Source organism: Gobio gobio, assembly GCF_949357685.1.
Source record: "Gobio gobio genome assembly, chromosome: 5".
In the NCBI taxonomy this organism is placed as follows: domain Eukaryota; kingdom Metazoa; phylum Chordata; class Actinopteri; order Cypriniformes; family Gobionidae; genus Gobio; species Gobio gobio.
Window position 1 is genome coordinate 39,130,560 of NC_137101.1, and position 18,789 is coordinate 39,149,348.

General features: G+C 38.2%; 1 protein-coding gene across 2 annotated transcripts; it reads left to right on the forward strand.

The window, feature by feature from the left end:
- The first annotated feature begins 7,795 nt into the window (after window positions 1-7,795).
- Window positions 7,796-18,196, forward strand: LOC307126678 (uncharacterized protein). 2 transcript variants are annotated; one of them, XM_079817320.1, is made up of 3 exons: window positions 7,796-7,870; window positions 8,540-8,775; window positions 16,233-18,196. In XM_079817320.1, the coding sequence occupies exons 2-3, from the start codon at window positions 8,607-8,609 to the stop codon at window positions 17,996-17,998; spliced, it is 1,935 nt and encodes a 644-aa protein (XP_079673446.1). In that variant the 5' UTR covers window positions 7,796-7,870; window positions 8,540-8,606; the 3' UTR covers window positions 17,999-18,196. The 2 variants fall into 2 exon arrangements, with proteins under 2 accessions (XP_079673446.1, XP_079673447.1); XM_079817321.1 differs by lacking the exon at window positions 16,233-18,196 and adding an exon at window positions 11,595-13,211.
- Window positions 18,197-18,789: the final 593 nt, after the last annotated feature.

Below are 18,789 nucleotides of genomic sequence, written 5' to 3' on the forward strand. Positions count from 1 at the left end.
TCCTATTCTGGCCGCTCAAAGGCCTGTAACCAGCCCATTCAACAGAAGGGGTTCCTTTAAAGATCCCATGGCATGATTTTTTTTGATTTTCATGAATTTAATTTTAAGAGGTTTTTTAACATTAATATGAGTTCCCCTAGCCTGTACATGGTCCCCAAGTGGCTAGAAATTTTGATGGGTGTAAACCGAGTTCTGGCTGTCTTTCTCTGCCTTTGAGAACATGAGAGCTCAGACGAGCTGATCTGGACTTTTCCTGTTATGACGTCATAACAGGAAAGGTTACCTCCCCCTTCCTCTGCTTTGCCCGCCCAGAGCACTCGGAGAAAATGGATTCAGTTTATGTCAGCACAGGTTTTATAAACAGACTTTACGATATGGATTCGACAGCACCGCGACAAACAGTGAGTAACACTGTTCATTAATGCCTGATCTGTGATCAGTGATTTCTGATGTGTAGCTAATCATTCAAGTTCACACAGACTTTCTTTCTAGATCGTTTAATAATCGCCGTCTTGATGCACTAAGCGTAATGCATCAGTGAATCAAGCCAGTGACTGAAACGATGGTTTCTGTTAGTAGCATGAAACAAATCAGTTTTTTAAGTGATTAAACTACAGAGAGCGATCAAATAAGACTCTTTATAATGTCCGGAGCTGTCAATCACATATCGCGAGTGTATCTGCACACTTGCCCAAACTGTCGTTATAATGAATGACGCTGTTATGCTGCACAGCGAAGCTCTTACTGTATTCATGTCGACGTTGTGTTTGCTGTTAGTTGTGGTGAAGGCATTTTGTGAGAGAAAACGCGCTGCAATGACAGAGTCGACGTGACTGGGACTGTTTATTCCGAGCTCTCAGCTACAAATAAGCTTGCGCTAACAGCAACAACTCAGTACAATAAATGTAGCGGACCCCGTCCGAATGATGCCTAGACTTTACCAATGTTTCAGGAGTTTATTGAAACCGTTTATCTCCAAAAATCACCGTAAGAGCTGAACAAAAAACAAAGAAGTGCACATAAACACCTCTTAAACAAACTCTCTCTCCATAGCATTATCAATAACAATACAGTGAAATACACAAACATACTCATTACAAATGACAGTAAACAAGCACACACACACCTACTGTCTTTTTGGGGGGTGCTAAACAAACTGTAAACTTTAAATCTGCTTAAACCCACTGATGTTGCCTACCACCTGCCCTGGAGTCTGCTGCCCAGACTGCCCAAACTGGCTACTCACAACCAGCTGGCCTTCATACGCCCACACCTGGGGCTGGCTCCATCCCAGAAGCTAGCCGTGACGGCGCAGTCTCACGGGCAGTTGCCTACAGACATGAACCTAAACACATTGCCAATAGCAGTGCACTCAGCGAACAAATGCTTAAAAATCCTCTAAAGCGAGGGGAGTACAACTTACGTCACCTGCTTCAGGGCGGCCGCCTTACTTTTTCATACAGCGGCCTGCTGATCATGCAAGGGCGTCAGCCATTGGCAATGCTCGGGCCTCAGGGGAGCATCCGACCAAAACCGCCACGCAGAAGGTTGCGATGTTCAGCTCAACCCGAGCCCTAAAGAAGGTGGAGCAGAAGACATAGAGCAAAGGGTGAGAAACATACAAATATGCAGCCCACCGGCCGTGCCATCCTCCAGGATGAGGCCGGGGGCCGCCAGAAGGTGGCGGCCACACAAGCTCTGACAGGCGGGTTACAGCAAAATAAGTCTAATCGCACACAAGCGAAAGACGCTTAACCCCGCCCCACGACCGCTGGCAAAGTCGCTATCTCTGCTGCAACACCTAGACTGCATTACTAAAAAACCCCAGAACGCAGAGAAGTGGGCGGGCCTTGGCCGGACGACTCTGTAATAAGAGGAGACTGAATCAAGGATGCAGAAAACAAAGCACTGTTCTTTTACTTAAAAGACAGGCCCGGGGCGACAATACCTGCCTTTAAAGGAAATGCCCCCCATCCTTAGCGAAGCCTAGGCCAAGTGGTGCGGCGCTAAGCCTGCACTCGATCTACTCAGGGCTCGGGAAAGAAATATTATCACCCATTCCGTAAAAACAACGACTGGCCCCGCACGCCACAAGCCCGCGAGCAAGAGCGGCAAATACAACTACTCACATAGATGAGAGAGATAACACGGAGAGGCGGTAAATCGCTACTAGCTAAAGTATAGCATTATGCATAAACATATAATGTTGCAAAAGAAGATCGTTCTTAGCTACTCACGGGGATCTGCAGGCCCTGCAGTGTCCGATGAAGTTCCATAATCCCCAAACCCTCTCAGGAGAGCGAAATAGGGTCCTGGAAAACATATTAAAATAATGTTTCACCCTACTCGAGGGGGACTCACCGCTCGCTGCTCTGGTGCTTCAAACCTTGAGAAACCAGCCTTTATCAAGCCAGTGTTCAACCACCATCCTGAGGGGGGCGCTTTCACCCAACGAGCCAGGCGGGCCGTCAGATTCTTACATTTCTGCTCATCATAGGCCCACCGGCCTGATGTAAAGCGCCCGGGGAAAGAGGCAAGAGGAAGGGAAAAACAGCGCTCATCTGTGCGCCCTAGGGGCCGGAGTCCTATCGCGCTGCCTCTGTTGGTTCCGGTTCCCAGCACCGGCTTCCTTCCTCTTCTTGTTGCGGGTGTCCCACCTCCTCTGCGCACAGTCCTCCGCGGAGGGGACACTGAGAGGCGACGCTGGTTCGCTGGTCCCGCCTCCAGCCCTCAGACCGTGACGGGCCAGGGACACCCGATTGCCTGGGCGCGGTCCCGGACCTCAGCGGAATCCATGTTCTAAATGCTGCCGAGCGCGTCTTCGCCTCTCTGAACTTTCCCACCACCGCCTCGACGGAGGTGGCGAAAATCGATCGCCACCTACACTAATGAATGCAGAATAATTCTTGCATTTTGGTGATTCCATAGTTATTTTTTTTATGATGTTTTAATCAAGATACTTGTCCGGTCGGGCAAGTAAAATTATCTTTCACTTGCCTCCTCAAAAAATCCACTTGTAAGCACGGCCGTAGCCAGCTATGAGGACACCGAGGTCCGGACCTTGGGAATTTTTTTCATATTAAAAAAAAACAAAGTCAAGCTCTCTAAATGACTAATAAGCAGTGTGAACCACCTCCTATAGGCTCATATCATAGAGGGTTCATATATTACTGTTTGCGATTCATGTGAACGGGAAAGAAGAGTTAACGGGACTCTTTTTGTAAATGAGGGCGCGGGTGCCGTGTTGCCAGATCCAGTTATTATAAGCGGTTTTGGACTCGTTTTTTCCACTTAACGTGACACTTTAGGAAGTTAATAAAGTGGTAAGTTGCATGTTAGGGTTAGTGATATATTTATTTTATTCCCAAAACAAAAGCTTTTTTAAACTTATTTCGGATTTATATTGTTTGTTTTTTGTTTTTGCTTGTCTTTCGTAGTAATATCTGGCAACACTGCGCCATATTAGCCGTTATATTCATTATATTCTACTTTTATTATTACTTTAATTTTTACTAATTATTACTAATCTACTTTAATTATTCTACATGATTATTTCATGTATGTTTAAATAAACCTGTCATGAAAATGACAGACACAAATGATTATATTTCAACAACGAATTGGATAAAAAAATATTTTATAATTAGATTTAGAAGTTATTGCAAATACTGCCTTATGTGAAGTTTACATGTTTGCACACAATGTGTTATTTGAGTGTTGATTATTAGACCTAAAAATAAATAGCAACTGAATTTAGGCTAATAGTTTGGGCTCTGTTGTTAACCTTACATATTAATGTGCAAGTAAGGGCTCCCTATTACAGCAATATCTTCAATAAACTTTTAGTTATAATATAATTTATTTAAGGACAGATACTTTTTTTTCAGTAAACCAATACAAATAAATAAAAAGCCATTTTGTAAAACTGCTGTACCGAACCGTCAGTTTTGTGTACCGCTACACCCCTGAAGGCCTACAGAGAAAGTAGTTGTATCTTTAAGCAGTTGCACTTGTTCTGAAAGCACTTTCTTGTAGTCCTACAGAGAAAATTTTTAAATGCACTAGACCTAAATGCACTTTGTTTTTATGAGAGAACATTTAATTTTAAAACCTTTCTGTAGGCCTGTACATTATTATTTAATGTACACATGAGTGGGGTCAAGTTAAACATTTTAGTTTGAATTTTATTTTATACTGTGCATTGTTGCAATGTGATAAATAAATATTGGCATAATTTGTAATTGATTTATTCTTTGGAACTTTAATATTAATTTATGCAATTGCAATGCCTTGATTTTAGTAAAGTTAGTACACAGTCATAGCCATAAATGCAATGGTACTAATAATTGGCATAATTTCTTTCGGTGTTTCGGTTTTCGGCCTTTGTTTCCTCTTTTTCGGTTTCGGCCAATAATTTATTTCGGTGCATCCCTACTGTAATTGCTGACAGGAAGATGCCGCATTCCGTAAGACAAACGCAATGATCATTATTATTATCTGTAAGAAAGGTATCAACACAATCAAAACCAGTAGCATAATACAGATCTGTTTAACAAGTAGGTTACAGAATTTCCTTGTCCTCTCACAGTCAATATTTTGCTCGTAGCGCGCACTCTTCAATTGCACGCGCAAACGCGGTGGATCTCACTTGATTATAAATAAAGCGCAAAATAAACTACGAGCATGCAACAATGCATGTTAATTAGTAAGTCATGAAATTACCAAAAGTGCCAGTATATTAAACTTAGTATGTTAGCTGCGATTGATTTACATGCAGGTTTATGATGTTGTTCATTCATCCTCAGGATCAGTATTCATATGTTTCATTAACAGTTCATCTTAATATTGTGTACTATTTACCATGGTAACTGTTGTTTCCGTAACCCCAAAATGCCATTTTATTTTTTACTTTGGTCTCTCATACCAACTTACAACTAACATTATAGGACTGCTACCTTATACTGTTTATTCATCATCAGTGGCATATTCTTAATTTTTTTGTGTAGGCTATCTTAGAGGTTTCTTCAATTGCTAACAAGTAGTTCAATACTGAAACCACATTTTCAAAACTCTTCATACAATCTGCATTTCCAAGATTAATTTTGGCCAAACAGTTAATCTAACCCCCAAAACTCACTCAGACCAACAAAACACTTCATACATGTCTCAAAATAAGCTCATTCCACCAATCACTGGCAACAAATACTCCTTCAGAAAACATGCATGTCACTCATAACACACTGTCCTAAAAAAACACTAACAACAGGGAGCTAGATTTTCTATATTTCAAAATAATTTCTGCAGAAATGCTTGAAATTTGCCATCATTCTGATTTGAATGCTTTTATCAGTTTTGAAAGCAGTGTGTTAGCATATGAAAAATATCCTGCAAATATATTGTTTTTTGCAGTTTGTTGCCTCTGGCTTGGCGTGCTCAGTTGGGGACACTACATTTTCATCTAAATATCCAAATAAATCTAATTATTAAACTAAATTAACCATATAAACTAAATGATTGACCTAATGCTCACATTGTCACTGTATGTTAATTGAACTGAGCTGATGACATCACCGTTTTCTCCAGAACGCCTATGCGGACGAATCAAATTCTGTTGCATTATTTTCCTGTTTAACACTGTGAAGCTGCTCTGAAACAATCTGCATTGTTAAAAGCGTTATATAAATAAAGTTGACTTGACTTGACTTTGTGGAGGATGAATGACAAAAGTGTCTGTGGATTTTGAAAAATGGGGTGATTGAATGCATTTTGTCTGAAAGCAATGAAAAATTATTCGCAGTTTGGTCCGTATACACTTGTGTGTCGCTTAGGGTTGCCACCCGTCCCGTAAAATACGGAATCGTCCCGTATTTACAAGCAAAATGACGCGTTCCGTATCAAACCAATACGGGACGCGATTTGTCCCGTATTTTACACAGGTCCACACATAGTTCAATAAACACATACGGATTTTGCAGTGTGGAGAATACTGATAGCAAATATAAAGAATCAATTTCACAATAAGTAGTACAGGAGCTCATTTGTGCGTGATTGCGGGCTTTGTTGCCATAGCGGCGGACTCTCGAGAACATGCGCTGTGCCAGAGTGTGCCTGCTGTAAACTTGCGCGGTTTTTTGAAAACATGTCGAGCTCGCGTCGCGTCCACCGTTTGAAGAACGCAAGAGGATCTCCAGATATAGAGCTGAATAGAAAAAAAGGTATCAATGGGTCTGTCCAGTAACTCATGATGAACCTCAGGCCAACTGCACACTTTATGAGAAGCATTTCAGTGTCTCAGACTGTCTGACTGTGGTGACAGACCGGTCTGTGACAGACACATCCGTGCTTCTAAAGGTAGGCCTATACATTTTTTTTAATGGATAATATATTAATATAATATTCCAATACATTATCAGAGCTTGGCAGACAGAATTATTATTTTTTAGACAGGTTAATTTAATTTAATTAATAGATTATAGCCTAATAAATGTTATTATTAATTTATCATTTAGTTAGGCTATATCATACATAATAAATAATCCTGTCATATAAAGTTTATGACATTTAAAAAATATTTAGATAAAAATGGGACAAATAATTACACGATAATATAGTCATAATTTCAAAATAAGTAAATTATTCAAAGAAAATTCAAAAAAGTGATTAGACCTGGTTCAGAATGACTTCTTAAAGGGACAGTTCACCCAAAAATGAAAATTCTGTCATAATTTATTCACCCTCAAGTTGTTCCAAACATGTATACATTTCTTTATGTTGAACACATAGGAAGATTACTGTGGAAGTCAATGGTGCCCCAAAGCAGCCTGGTACAAACTTTCTTCAAAATATCTTCTTTTGTGTAGGCCTACAGCAGAACAAAGAAACTCATACTGGTTTGGAACATCATGAGGCGTCATAAGTGCACCAAATAAGCTAAGAGTTCTTTAGAATTAAATAAAATAATCAAATGTAAAATAATATAGCATGTGTTCTCTTGCAAGTTCACGTCCTTGATCTCATGTTTTCTTATGGTTTATTATTGAGCTGTCAAGTTGTTAATGTTGAAATAATAATTTCATGATGTATTCTTTATATCTGTCCTTTATGCAATTGTTTTTTAAGGGAATTTTTTTGAGGGGGGGGGGGGGGTCGTGAATGGGTGTCCCTTATTTTGCCACACTGAAGGTGGCAACCCTAGTGTCGCTGAATGTGTGAAAAGTTTTGAAAATATGGTTTCAGTATTGAACAATGCTTGTTAGCAATTGAAAAAAAACTGTAAAGGGATGGCCCACCGAAGATGCACAATTATTATAGCACAATACTTAACTTAACATTTTTCTCAGCCATTGAACTCTGCACTTTAAAAATACATTTTACTTCACTAATATTTTTTCATTTGTTTACCTACTGTCACCTTATGATATTCATCCTGAAGCAGAAATTAATTAAAACTTTGGAAAGGTTGATGTTGCTCAGGTGGAAACACAATGAACTGCACAATTAATAACACGTTTTAATGTTACCTACTGAATGTTGCATATTTGTTAGTTTTGATGACAAATTTTTCATTGTATAATAGTAAAATATTAGTTTTTGATATGGCTCTTTTGGGAGAAATACATAAAAACTGCCCTAATTGATGGCAGACAACATGTATTTAAAATCACAAAGAATTCAACTCTGAATATCACTGACATATATATTTTACTATTGGTAAATATGTTTTTTTATGTCCAAATATAAATGTCGATGTACTTTTGTGATTTCTGACACAACGTGCGATCGGGACTTTTATTTTGGTGTGGCGAGTGGCGACATGACGTCACACGTCTGCGCCGCGCTCCTGCATCTGTTGTGACTCGGCTGAAGAAAGGTTTGTGTTTTAGGCATTTAAAGTGTTTATCGATGCAGACTGTTTAGCCATAATTATCGTTTATACAAGCGATGTAAAAGTAATTATTAATCTAACATATATTAACGTTATTTCTGTGAAAACAGCTCATAATACATGAGTAAGTTATTAGACAATGTGCCTATCATTTCGCATCGTATATCGTGAGTAATTTTAGCATAAACACGAATTCTGTCACTGTTAATTAGTGATGGAGAAACGGAGCTTTAAAACTCTAGGAGTCAACTGGATCAAATGCGTCTCAAAATGATTCAGTGATTCACACTAAGGAGAAATGCTGGTCTAAACAGTGCAAATGCAACAAGAACACAAACATCTGACAACCTTTACAAAACAACTGCTAATATTATCATGTAAATGCATAATCTGCAAATCAATAAATAATGCCAAGTGGAAAGAATAAATGTAAATATGAACTTTCTATATAATTTGTGTTCATTTGCAGTGCTTTTGAGGAGTTGTTGTTGTTCTTTTTCTTGTTGTTAATCGGGTGATTTAAGTCCATTAACTCTCACTCTGACTGAATCTCTTACCAGTGACTAATACTGAACTAGAGCTGATTGAGACACACAGAGATTTAGTTTGGATTTATTTTCTTTCTGTTAATTATTCTAATTTTAAACCTGACAGATTGTCCAAACACACAGAAAAACTCATTGGGAAGCAGCTGAGATCCACGTGCCACGCTATTATAAAGATGGCGTTTATTAAAGACGCTGAAGAAATGAAGATTGAAGAAACATTCAGAGTGAAACAAGAAGAAACTGAGGAACAATTAAAGATGGCATTTATTAAAGAGGAGAGTGAAGACCTGAGAATTGATGAAGTATTCAGTCTGAAACATGAAGATACTGAGGAACAAACAGGTTGGTTTCATTCTCAAAGCTGAACTCAGTCATTTGATCTTTATTAAAATGTCCATCTCTACAGAAATGAGTGATATTTTTTCAGAATGTCATATGATTGTCATAAATAATGTGGTTTTAGACAGTGGTTCGCTTCAAATACTAATGCTGCCATCAAGAGCACCTGAGAAGATCCTACTTAGGGTGACCAAACATCCTGTTTTCCCAGGACATGTCCTGTTTTCAAGTCCTGTCCCTAATGTAATAATTGTCCACCCATACAGAGGGGGCATACTTTAAATGTATTGAAATTAATAAGGAATCTTTGAGTAAACTTCGAGTATCATTTGAGTATCTCCTTGCCGGGCCGAGTGTCCTGGTTTTTGGTAATCAAAATATGGTCACCCTAATCTTACTTCAATTTTGAACATTCATCAATACGAGATGTCATGCATTAAACAAATAATACAGAAGTAGCTTAAACAAACCAATTCTTATTTTGAGTAAATTAAACCCTAAATCAATTTCTGAATTAAAAACAAAGAAAACCATTCATTTCACAGTAATTTTAATGAAAATAATCTAAATTCTGTTTAATGGCTGGTAGTTCACTCACTGTTTGCAGGTGTGTTTGTACCATGTCTGCCCTCCTGCAGCTTTCTGTAGTTTAAAGCCTGATTTCATCTTCATTTAAAGGCCAGACACTAAGGCCGGCTACACCGGCTACACACTGTGAGTGTCTCAGCTGTGTGGCGTGTCCGTTTTTATTCCGGCTCCCATGTTAACAGGTTAGACTGAGCATGCACACTGTCTGCGTGAGACGAGCGGAAAACGCATGCATGCTAGAAATAGAACCGCCACCTATCTTTCACGCGACACGCAAGCGTGTTGGAAGCGTTTCCAGGCAGAATAGAATAGGAAAATATTTTTATATGTCATTTTGACACGAATGCATATTAATAAATGACATTTTGACGTTTGAAAGTCTCTAGGTTGACATAAATGCAGATATAATTGTAATTCTTAAAAAATTATACACCTGTCAATACAGAACAAAATATTTTGTAGCCTATTTGGCCGTCAATACAGCCGAGTGCCAACGTTGTCTTTGCTGTATCAGTAGGCTATATATTTATATAAATATATATTTATATATTTTATGTTTAACATGAAGTATAGGCCTTCCACTACGTCACCTAGCAGCAGCAGCGCCGTGTCAGACACGCTTCTGGTGTGCAAAGACACAGAAAACGCCACAAAGCCGCCACCTGGCTGACACGCAACAGAAACGCCATGCTCACGCCACTCTTGCAGTGTGTCGCCCACCTAAGTGGCCAATCACAGGTGTTTTTTTTCGGCACTACTGACTGACCTTTTGTTTTCTTTAGCTGAATTTCTAACATGAGAGGAGTCAAGAAGAAGATTAGGGGAAACTTTAGTGAAATTGTATTGCTACCAGTAGCATGTTATCTTATAGAAATATCACTGCTTTTCTTAGTATTTTTGTCTTGTTTCCAGTCTAAATATCTACATTCTTAAATCAAGATGCTTTTACAAAATGAAGTAAGTTTCTGCTAAATACAAGCAAAATTATCTGCCAATGGAGTAAGAAAAATAATCTTGTTTCTGTTTGGGACAGAAATAGGATTTCAAACAGAAGCAAGAATATTGTTCTGCATTGTTCAACAGATTTATTAAGCCTCATTTACGAAACGAACGTACAACAGATGGTTGTTTTCACATACAACTTGACAGTATCAGTATGGACATGAGCGGTGTCCACGATCAAATCTCACATCAAGGGCCTCATGTATAAAACTTTACATTGATTCAATCCTAAAAGCATGCATACGAACAAAAGCTAGATTTCGAACGAGGCCAATGGACCATTCGATCACCGGGCAAGTCCTTTGGTGTCTGTCATTATACATCTATGTTGCTAAGACATCCGTTTAGACCGTTTGGTGGTATACGGATACGTGGTGTTGCCATAGACAATAAATGTATTAATTTGGTAAATAAATATAAACAACATTTATTTATACATCACACAACTATTGGATTTTGTTGCTTTTAAGAAAAATAAAACTAATTTTTGCCTGTTTAGGTTCGTCACCTTCTCCATTGCATTTTTGCCACTAAAGTTACTACACGCAAATCTGTGTTTTGTTTTTGTTTTTTTGGGGAATGTATTTCAGGGCTCAATGCTAAGGATCTTTTACAGGGTTTCAAATTTTTACTTGCCCTGCCAGAATTTTCACTGGCCCCACCACAAAAAAACTGATAAATAAAATAAAATAGGCCTAGTATTGTTTTTGAGCCATGTAAGCTTAATAAATAAGGTTATGACTCTAAATACTAATATCCTAACTCATTTAATTTTTTTATATTGTTAAAGACAGTCAGTAATAAAATAAGAACAAATAATCAAATTACGAGCAAAAGCACAAATAAATAGAGCAGAATGAAATAAACAGTTATTTGTCCAAATTGTCAGGTACTAAAATGGTAATCAAATGTAAAACATCACTGCATAGTCTGCATCAAATTATATGTCACTGCATATAAATATAGATTAACCCTTATTAAAAGTTATTCAGTTAAGAGCAGTGAGTGTTTTTTTTTTTTTTTTGTCTTTTGTTATCTCAGCTTTTGATATTGTGGCTCTACTTCCTGCAGTCTACTGCGCAGACTCTGTCCCAAATCTGCGCAAGATGTCAGCGCCATATTTATGTCCGATCTCTTTCAGACATAACAGACTGTCGGACATTTTATGGATGCCCCAGATCTACATCTACAGCACTATTGCACTTTTTACCTGCTGATCCATGTGATTCTAGATCTCAGTGATCCAGACGATGAAAATTATGAAGATCATGTCCCTCCACCCAGCAAAGAACTGGCTTTTTGAGGGTCTCTTCAGACCTCTATCAAACTCCTTACCCTCCTACAAAGTCCAGAAAGACCACATGGGTCAAGAAGGACATTCCACCTTTCATTCTGCCTGAGTCTTCCTGCTTCCAGAGTCAATCCAGACCCCATTTATGTATTGGAAGAGGCTCTTCACTGACCAGATGATTGAGAACATAACAGCATACCAACCAGTACTCAGTTCAACAGACCGAATGTTCCAAATGCGGAGATGGGAAGTTATTCCTTTTTTGAACGACAAAAGCAGTGTTTGTTGCATATCACAATGCCACCTGACCATTACACCAACAGGGACTTTAAGGGCCCACTGTAGTGCCTAGAAACATGCAGAATTATTCAATATGTTGACGTAATTTCCTGTGAAACAGGAAGACAGGGTGCGACAATAGAACCCAATAGCGCCTAATTTATATCACTCGGTAAAGCCGCAGTTTCCTCCTAATCTCTAACCGTTTCTTATCATCTCCTCCATATCGCTTTGAAATGCAGCATTCTGTGCAGAATTCAAATGGGTCCAATATGTTTTGTTGTCCGCGCTGACTCGCGCATATTATCTGCTCTGAGCTCTCGTGTCTCTGGACCGGAGCACACTGTGTGTGTGCGCTGCAGCGGTGAGCGTGAAACTAGACTTCATTCGCCTCAACTGAAACATATTTACACTGTCTGAATCGTTTCCTATCCTCTGTATAGTCAACTAAGCGCCATTTATCATGTAGAAAATGGTAAATGTGTGAACAAGTGACCGATTTCAGCCGCAGCTTCAGCGTCTATTTAGGGGGCAGGACGCTTCAGATTCTAGAGAGCATTTGATTGGACAGAAGATGTGATGAGAAGGTGAAGTCCGCATAAATCCGTGATCTATTTTAGTGGAAGTGAGAGACCAAGTTTTGAATGCTTATATCTCCTAAATGCGAATTTTGTCATTGTTTTGGAACACACCAGCTTTGTTCTATTATATTTCTATTATATTACATTGACTGTCTTTTTTCATACATTTTGTACAGATTTATTATTTGTAATATAATTTAATCATTATTTGTTTATTGTTTTTATTATCAATTATTTAGTATTGTTGTATGTTTATTTACTTTAAGTTTTATTAGATTTCTAGGTAACACTTTACAATAAGGATGTATGAATTAAGATTAGTTAATGCTTTAGGTAACATGAACCAACCATGAACAACACCTGTTCAGCATTAGTTAATCTTTGTTAACGTTAGTTCATATCAATCCAGCTGTTCATGGTTTGTTCATGTTTGTTCACAGTGCATTAACTAATGTTAGCAAGATTTGAATAATGCATTAGTAAATGTTGAAATTAACATAAACAAAGATAAATAAATGCTTTATAAGTGCAGTTCATTATTAGTTCATGTTAACTAATGTTGTTAACTAATGAACCTTATTGTAAAGTGTTAACGATTTCTATTATGTTGACTGTTGCACTTTTTACATTTGTTGTGTTGTAATAAAAAACATGTTGTTTTTAAAAAATAAAATAAAATTCATGGATATTGTTAACATATTCTACTGTCTGTCATGTTTTTATGGAGAAAAAAAAATTCAACTTCAGTTGCACAAATGAAAAATTCCATTAATGCCTAATAATCAGTGGTGGGCTGGCATGGCCATCAGGGCCTTCTCTGCTGGCCCAGTCCAAATATATATATTTTTTCATAATTAAATTAATGTGTGTCTGAACAAATCTAAATTCAATTACTGACTATTTCAGTATGTTAAAATTATATTTACAGAAAGAATGTGGTTATTTTTTGTTAGGCTGAGCTGTATTTTCATCATCTAAATGCATCAGAGCTCCGTGGACTAGCCGGGACCAGCACTAATACTATAGCTAGCCTTCAGTTGAAGCTGCCATTTTCGATTGGATCATAACTTTGACTGACGTGGGTCAATAGCCAATCAAATTTTGATGTGTAGTGATAGAACGCCCCAAAGGCCCAGTGATGTGTCGGCGCTATAAATCAATTAGTTAAATCAATAAATAGTTAAATTGCCTTTTATTCTCCCGTGTCCTTTTAAGTTGTTTACGACCTTCCCAACGAGCACTTTGAAAGCGGGGATCGTAACAGTAGTGGATACAGTGCATGCTTGTATTTTGTATGTATTGGTGTGTGTGGGGTTGTTATGGCAATGGCGTGGGGTGTGTTGATGGTTAGTGAAGGCCCTGACTAAAACCCCACGGTACGCTACTGCTAATACTTGTTAGTTCATGCCGAGAATGACCCTAACTGGGCAAATCAACCGGCTAGTTGAATTGTGTACTCGGTCAGTGAATGAGTCATCTGAGAGAGAAAAAAAACTGGTGCCAGGAACACAGTTTTACCAATAAATAATTGCCAATTATCATTCATATGTTATATGATTTGAAAGCATAACTACATTTTGCACAAGCTCTGCACTTAGACAGTTCAGTCAAGTCATGTAATGTTAATTTATATAGCACTATACTATAGATTTCTTCAAAGCAAGTAGCTTTATAGTATTATATGTGGGGGAAAAAACAGTGATGGTGTCGTTTTCAATTAGAATTACAACTTCATTATAAACAATGTGTTCATTTGTACTCGTGAAATGAATATCACTTACAGGTAGATTGTAAATTCTATGTGGAATTTGAGACTCTTGTTTTCTCAGCATTTGTGTGAGAGAAAAACAGATCACTCTAAGCCAAGTGGTGGAAAAACAGAGGACCTAATACTGAGCCCAGTGGCACATCATACTTGTGTTGGATGAGATTTGCATTTTTTGATGAGGGGTAGCATTTAGATAGGACTTAAATCGTGGTAATTTTTGTCCACAAATGCCAACATAATTCTCAAGCTACTCAAGATAATGCCATGGTCTACGTTGCTGAAAGATTTTAAGCACTCAAAGAGAGCTGTAACATTAATAAGTGCAGTTTCTGTATTATGATGGGTCAAGGGTCAAGCCAAACATCACTTGTCTCTTCATCAGACACATATCCTTCAAGAATGATTTTATGTTCAATATTAAAATAAGAATTAATGATAATCAAGTTATAACCATTTCCTACATTTGATTAATCAGTTCTCTATTTTCAAGGAGTGATTTTGGATATTGTAGTGATTTAGTTGCTGTGTGCTTTTGAATCCACATTCTTTAGGTGCTGTTCTGAGTCTGTGTCAAGACGTGCTGACAGGCAAATGTCTTTGGTGTTTTAATAACACTCCAGGGAGTGAAGAGAGCTCAGCATGTGTTAACTGTATGTCTTACTGAAGTGACCCCTGGGGTCATCTATGTAACAGCTATGGGACTCTTGTGGGGACTCTTTTATGTACCTCTTTTATATGCTTTTCTTACTAAATAGAATAAATTCACTTCTGTACTAAATGTAGTATCAGCATGTTTTGGAGAAGTGCTTTGTTGATAGTTAGTTAAGATGTTCCAAACCTTGAGGGAAACTGCTATTCTGTGGAGCATTGTGTGTGCGTCTCATGATTCTGTGCAGATCCAGTATTGGAGATGGTCCTTTCGGCAGACGATTCTAGACTTGGAGGCGTCTTTTCTATGACCTCCTAGGTCACTAGGGACTAATCTGGGCCTGGGCGACATCAAGTCTACGCATTTTTAGTGATATATGCTCCTATCTGTCTACGTGTGGAAAGTTGCTTACGTTGCATGTTGTTAGAACCAATCAGAATCATTCCACATGGCAGTAATGACGTGTCTAGACCTTGAAAACAGTATAACTGTTCAGAAAATTGTATGTACGTTAGACGGAGGCGGGGAGACTGTTAGAGGGAACGCGGCCTACAAACTCCTCTTGAGCTGGCTTCTGCTGATGAAACTGCAAACTATTCTTCAGTAAAATTTTCTTTAATTAATCTGACTCCTGACTCCTGGTCTTCATTTTTCACTACTGGTTCTGGGTCCAAAACTGTTACCCCAACATGGGGCATAAATCTTTAGAGTGACCATAGAGTGGAGCAGTGACATCACTTTGGCCAAAATCCAGAAACAAGTTAGTATTTTAGTTAATTGTTTTTTTTTAATGGGATTTTTGGTTAAATGGCTGAAATAAAGTCTGTGGTGAACACAAACTCAGGACACTTTCATGTTTTATTCTACGACATAAAGTACATCAATACCCCACATGATTAAAAAAAAAAAAAAAACCTGTGACATGTCTTTAAAAAGGCAGTTGCTAACAAGTGGCTAAATGGGACTACAGAGGCTGTCTGGGAAATTAAACGTAATCATGCCAAGCAGGTGTAAACAGTCTCTGATTTTACAGCCTCATTATATTTGTAGTCCGTTTATAGCGTACCTTTAGCTTTTTAATTCTGTCAGCTGCATTTCGGCCTCAAAACGTGTAAGTATCATAAACTTTTGTTTATCGCAGAGCTTGTTTTTTTGCGACAATCCAAAAGCCTATGGGAAAATCCTATTGGGGTTTTGTTGAAGTAACCAATGTGATGCTAACTGCCAGTTGGCCTAAAAAGTGATTTCACAACACACCACTTTATTAAACTGGTTAACTTGTATTTGTCTCTTTCACTTTAGACCTGATGCCATTGAAAGAAGAGATCGAAGTACTGAATGATGTGGAAGAGAAATATCATGACTTCATAACTGGAGAACAATTGTTTAGTTGCTCACAGACGGAAAAGACTTCCTCACAAAAAAGAGAAGAAAAGACAGGACCTAGTATTGATTTCACCTGCTTTCAGTGTGGAAAGTTTTTCAGTCAACGTGGAGGCCTTACAGTCCACATGAGAATTCACACTGGAGAGAAGCCTTTCTCTTGCCAACAGTGTGGAAAGAGTTTCACTCAAAAAGGAAGCCTTAAAGTCCACATGAAAGTTCACACTGAAGAAAGCTCTTTAACCTGTCAACAGTGTGGGAAAAGTTTTAACAATAAAGGAAACCTTAAAGTCCATATGAGAGTTCACACTGACAATAGCTCTTTTACCCGCCATCAGACAGGAACTAGAAATGATTTCACCTGCCCTCAGTGTGGACGGTGTTTCAATCAACATGGAAACCTTAAAGTGCACATGAGAATTCACACTGGAGAGAAGCCTTTCTCTTGCCAACAATGTGGAAAGACTTTCACACAAAAAGGACACCTTAAAGTCCACATGAGAGTTCACACTGAAGAAAGCTCTTTCACCTGCCAACAGTGTGGAAAACATTTCAACAAAAAAGCAAACCTTAAAGTCCACATGAGAGTTCACACTGAAAAGAGCTCTTTTACCTGCCATCAATGTGGGAAAATATTCAACAATAAAGGACTTCTAACTTCTCACATGAGAGTTCACACTGGAGAGAAGCCGTTCACATGCCCTCAATGTGGAATAAGCTTCACTCAAAAAGGAAACCTTAACAAGCACATGAGAATTCACACTGGAGAGAAGCCTTATACCTGCAAACTGTGTGGAAAATGTTTCCTTCTTAAAGGAAGCTTTGAAAGTCACATGAGAGTTCACTCTGGAGAGAAGCCTTACACATGCCCTCAATGTGGAAAGAGCTTTACACATAAACCAACTCTTAATTACCACATGAGAACTCACACTGGAGAGAAGCCTCACATCTGCAAACTGTGTGGAAAGAGTTTCACTGACAAAGGAGGCCTTAAAGTCCACATGAGAATTCACACTGGAGAGAGTCCTTACATCTGCCAACAGTGTGGACAGAGTTTCACTCAAAAAGGAAATCTTAAAAAACACATGAGAATTCACACTCGAGAGAAGCTACACAAATGTGAACAGTGTGGAAAGAGTTTAAGGTTAAGCCTTAATTCCCACGTTAAGATTCATTGCGGAATGAGTTCTCAAGACATGAAACACGTTAACAGGCACAAAATAATTCACTCCAGAGACAAGCCTTTTAAATGCCACCAGTGTGGAGAGAGTTTTCTATTCAATAAAAGTCTTGAGATTCACATGAGGCTTCACACTGGAGAGAAGCCTTTCATGTTGCTTCAGCACGAAAATAGTTTCCCACATCAGAGAGACATGAAACATCATTTACAAACTCATTCTTCACAGAAACGGCAGTGTTCTGAGGGTGGTAAGAAGTTGAGAAAAAGGAGCAATTTCAAAACTCACTTGCACATTCACTCTGGTGAAAGGCCATTTAATTGTGTTCAGTGTAATAAAACATTTATTTTGCCATCACACTTACAGATACACCTGAAGAGTCATGCAAATGTGAGACCCTATTCTTGTTCTTTGTGTGGAAAGAGTTTCAAATGGCTAAGCCATTTAAAATGGCACCAGAAAATACGTATATGTGTGAAACTAAGGCTACGTTCACACCACAGCTGAATGTGGGCCAAATTTGAACATTGGTCACAGCCTGTTTTAAGTTCTTTCATTAACTTGCACCACTGTGAACCACTGCTCTAGATTAAACAGTATTGAAGTCACAAAAGCTATACATTCAGAGCAGTGAGTGATTTCATTATCTATTGTTGTTTGATTAACATTAAAAACACAGACAGCAGGAATAAAGCTGCGGTGACTAGGCATGTGTCGGTATCAAATTTTCATGCTGCGATTAATTGCTGAAGCTTTTTATAACGGTATACGATATTATCACAATATTGAAATAAGTTGCAAAAAAATAGTTGTCATACTATAAACAGGTTTAATAACTTTCTTGTAACAAAAGAACCAAACATTTGAATACAATAAAGCAATACACAAAATGCATAAAGTAAACAAATATTTAAAACAGATTAAAGTGCAAAATAATTATAAAGAACAATAGGTATGCTGCAATGTACATTTACCTAAGATTAATACAAGCTTTAGAAGTATTTTTCAATGTCAGTTTGTTAATGAATGAACTAATGTTAAATACTGGAGCCTTGTAAAGTGTGTGATTGAACAACAGTCAGAACATATTCAAACAATATCTAGGGCATGTAATTTAGTCCAGATTAAAATATAAAATGCTCAAGTTTGAAAATGAATAGCCTTAAGTCTTATTATTAAGTATTAGGTTATGTGATGAGCGGGGAAACGGCTGCGTTTCTGCTGTTCCGTCAGCGCCCTCTGCTGTCAAAGAATGAATGTGCACTTCAGCGCCTGTTCCGCCATGTGCTCGGCTCATG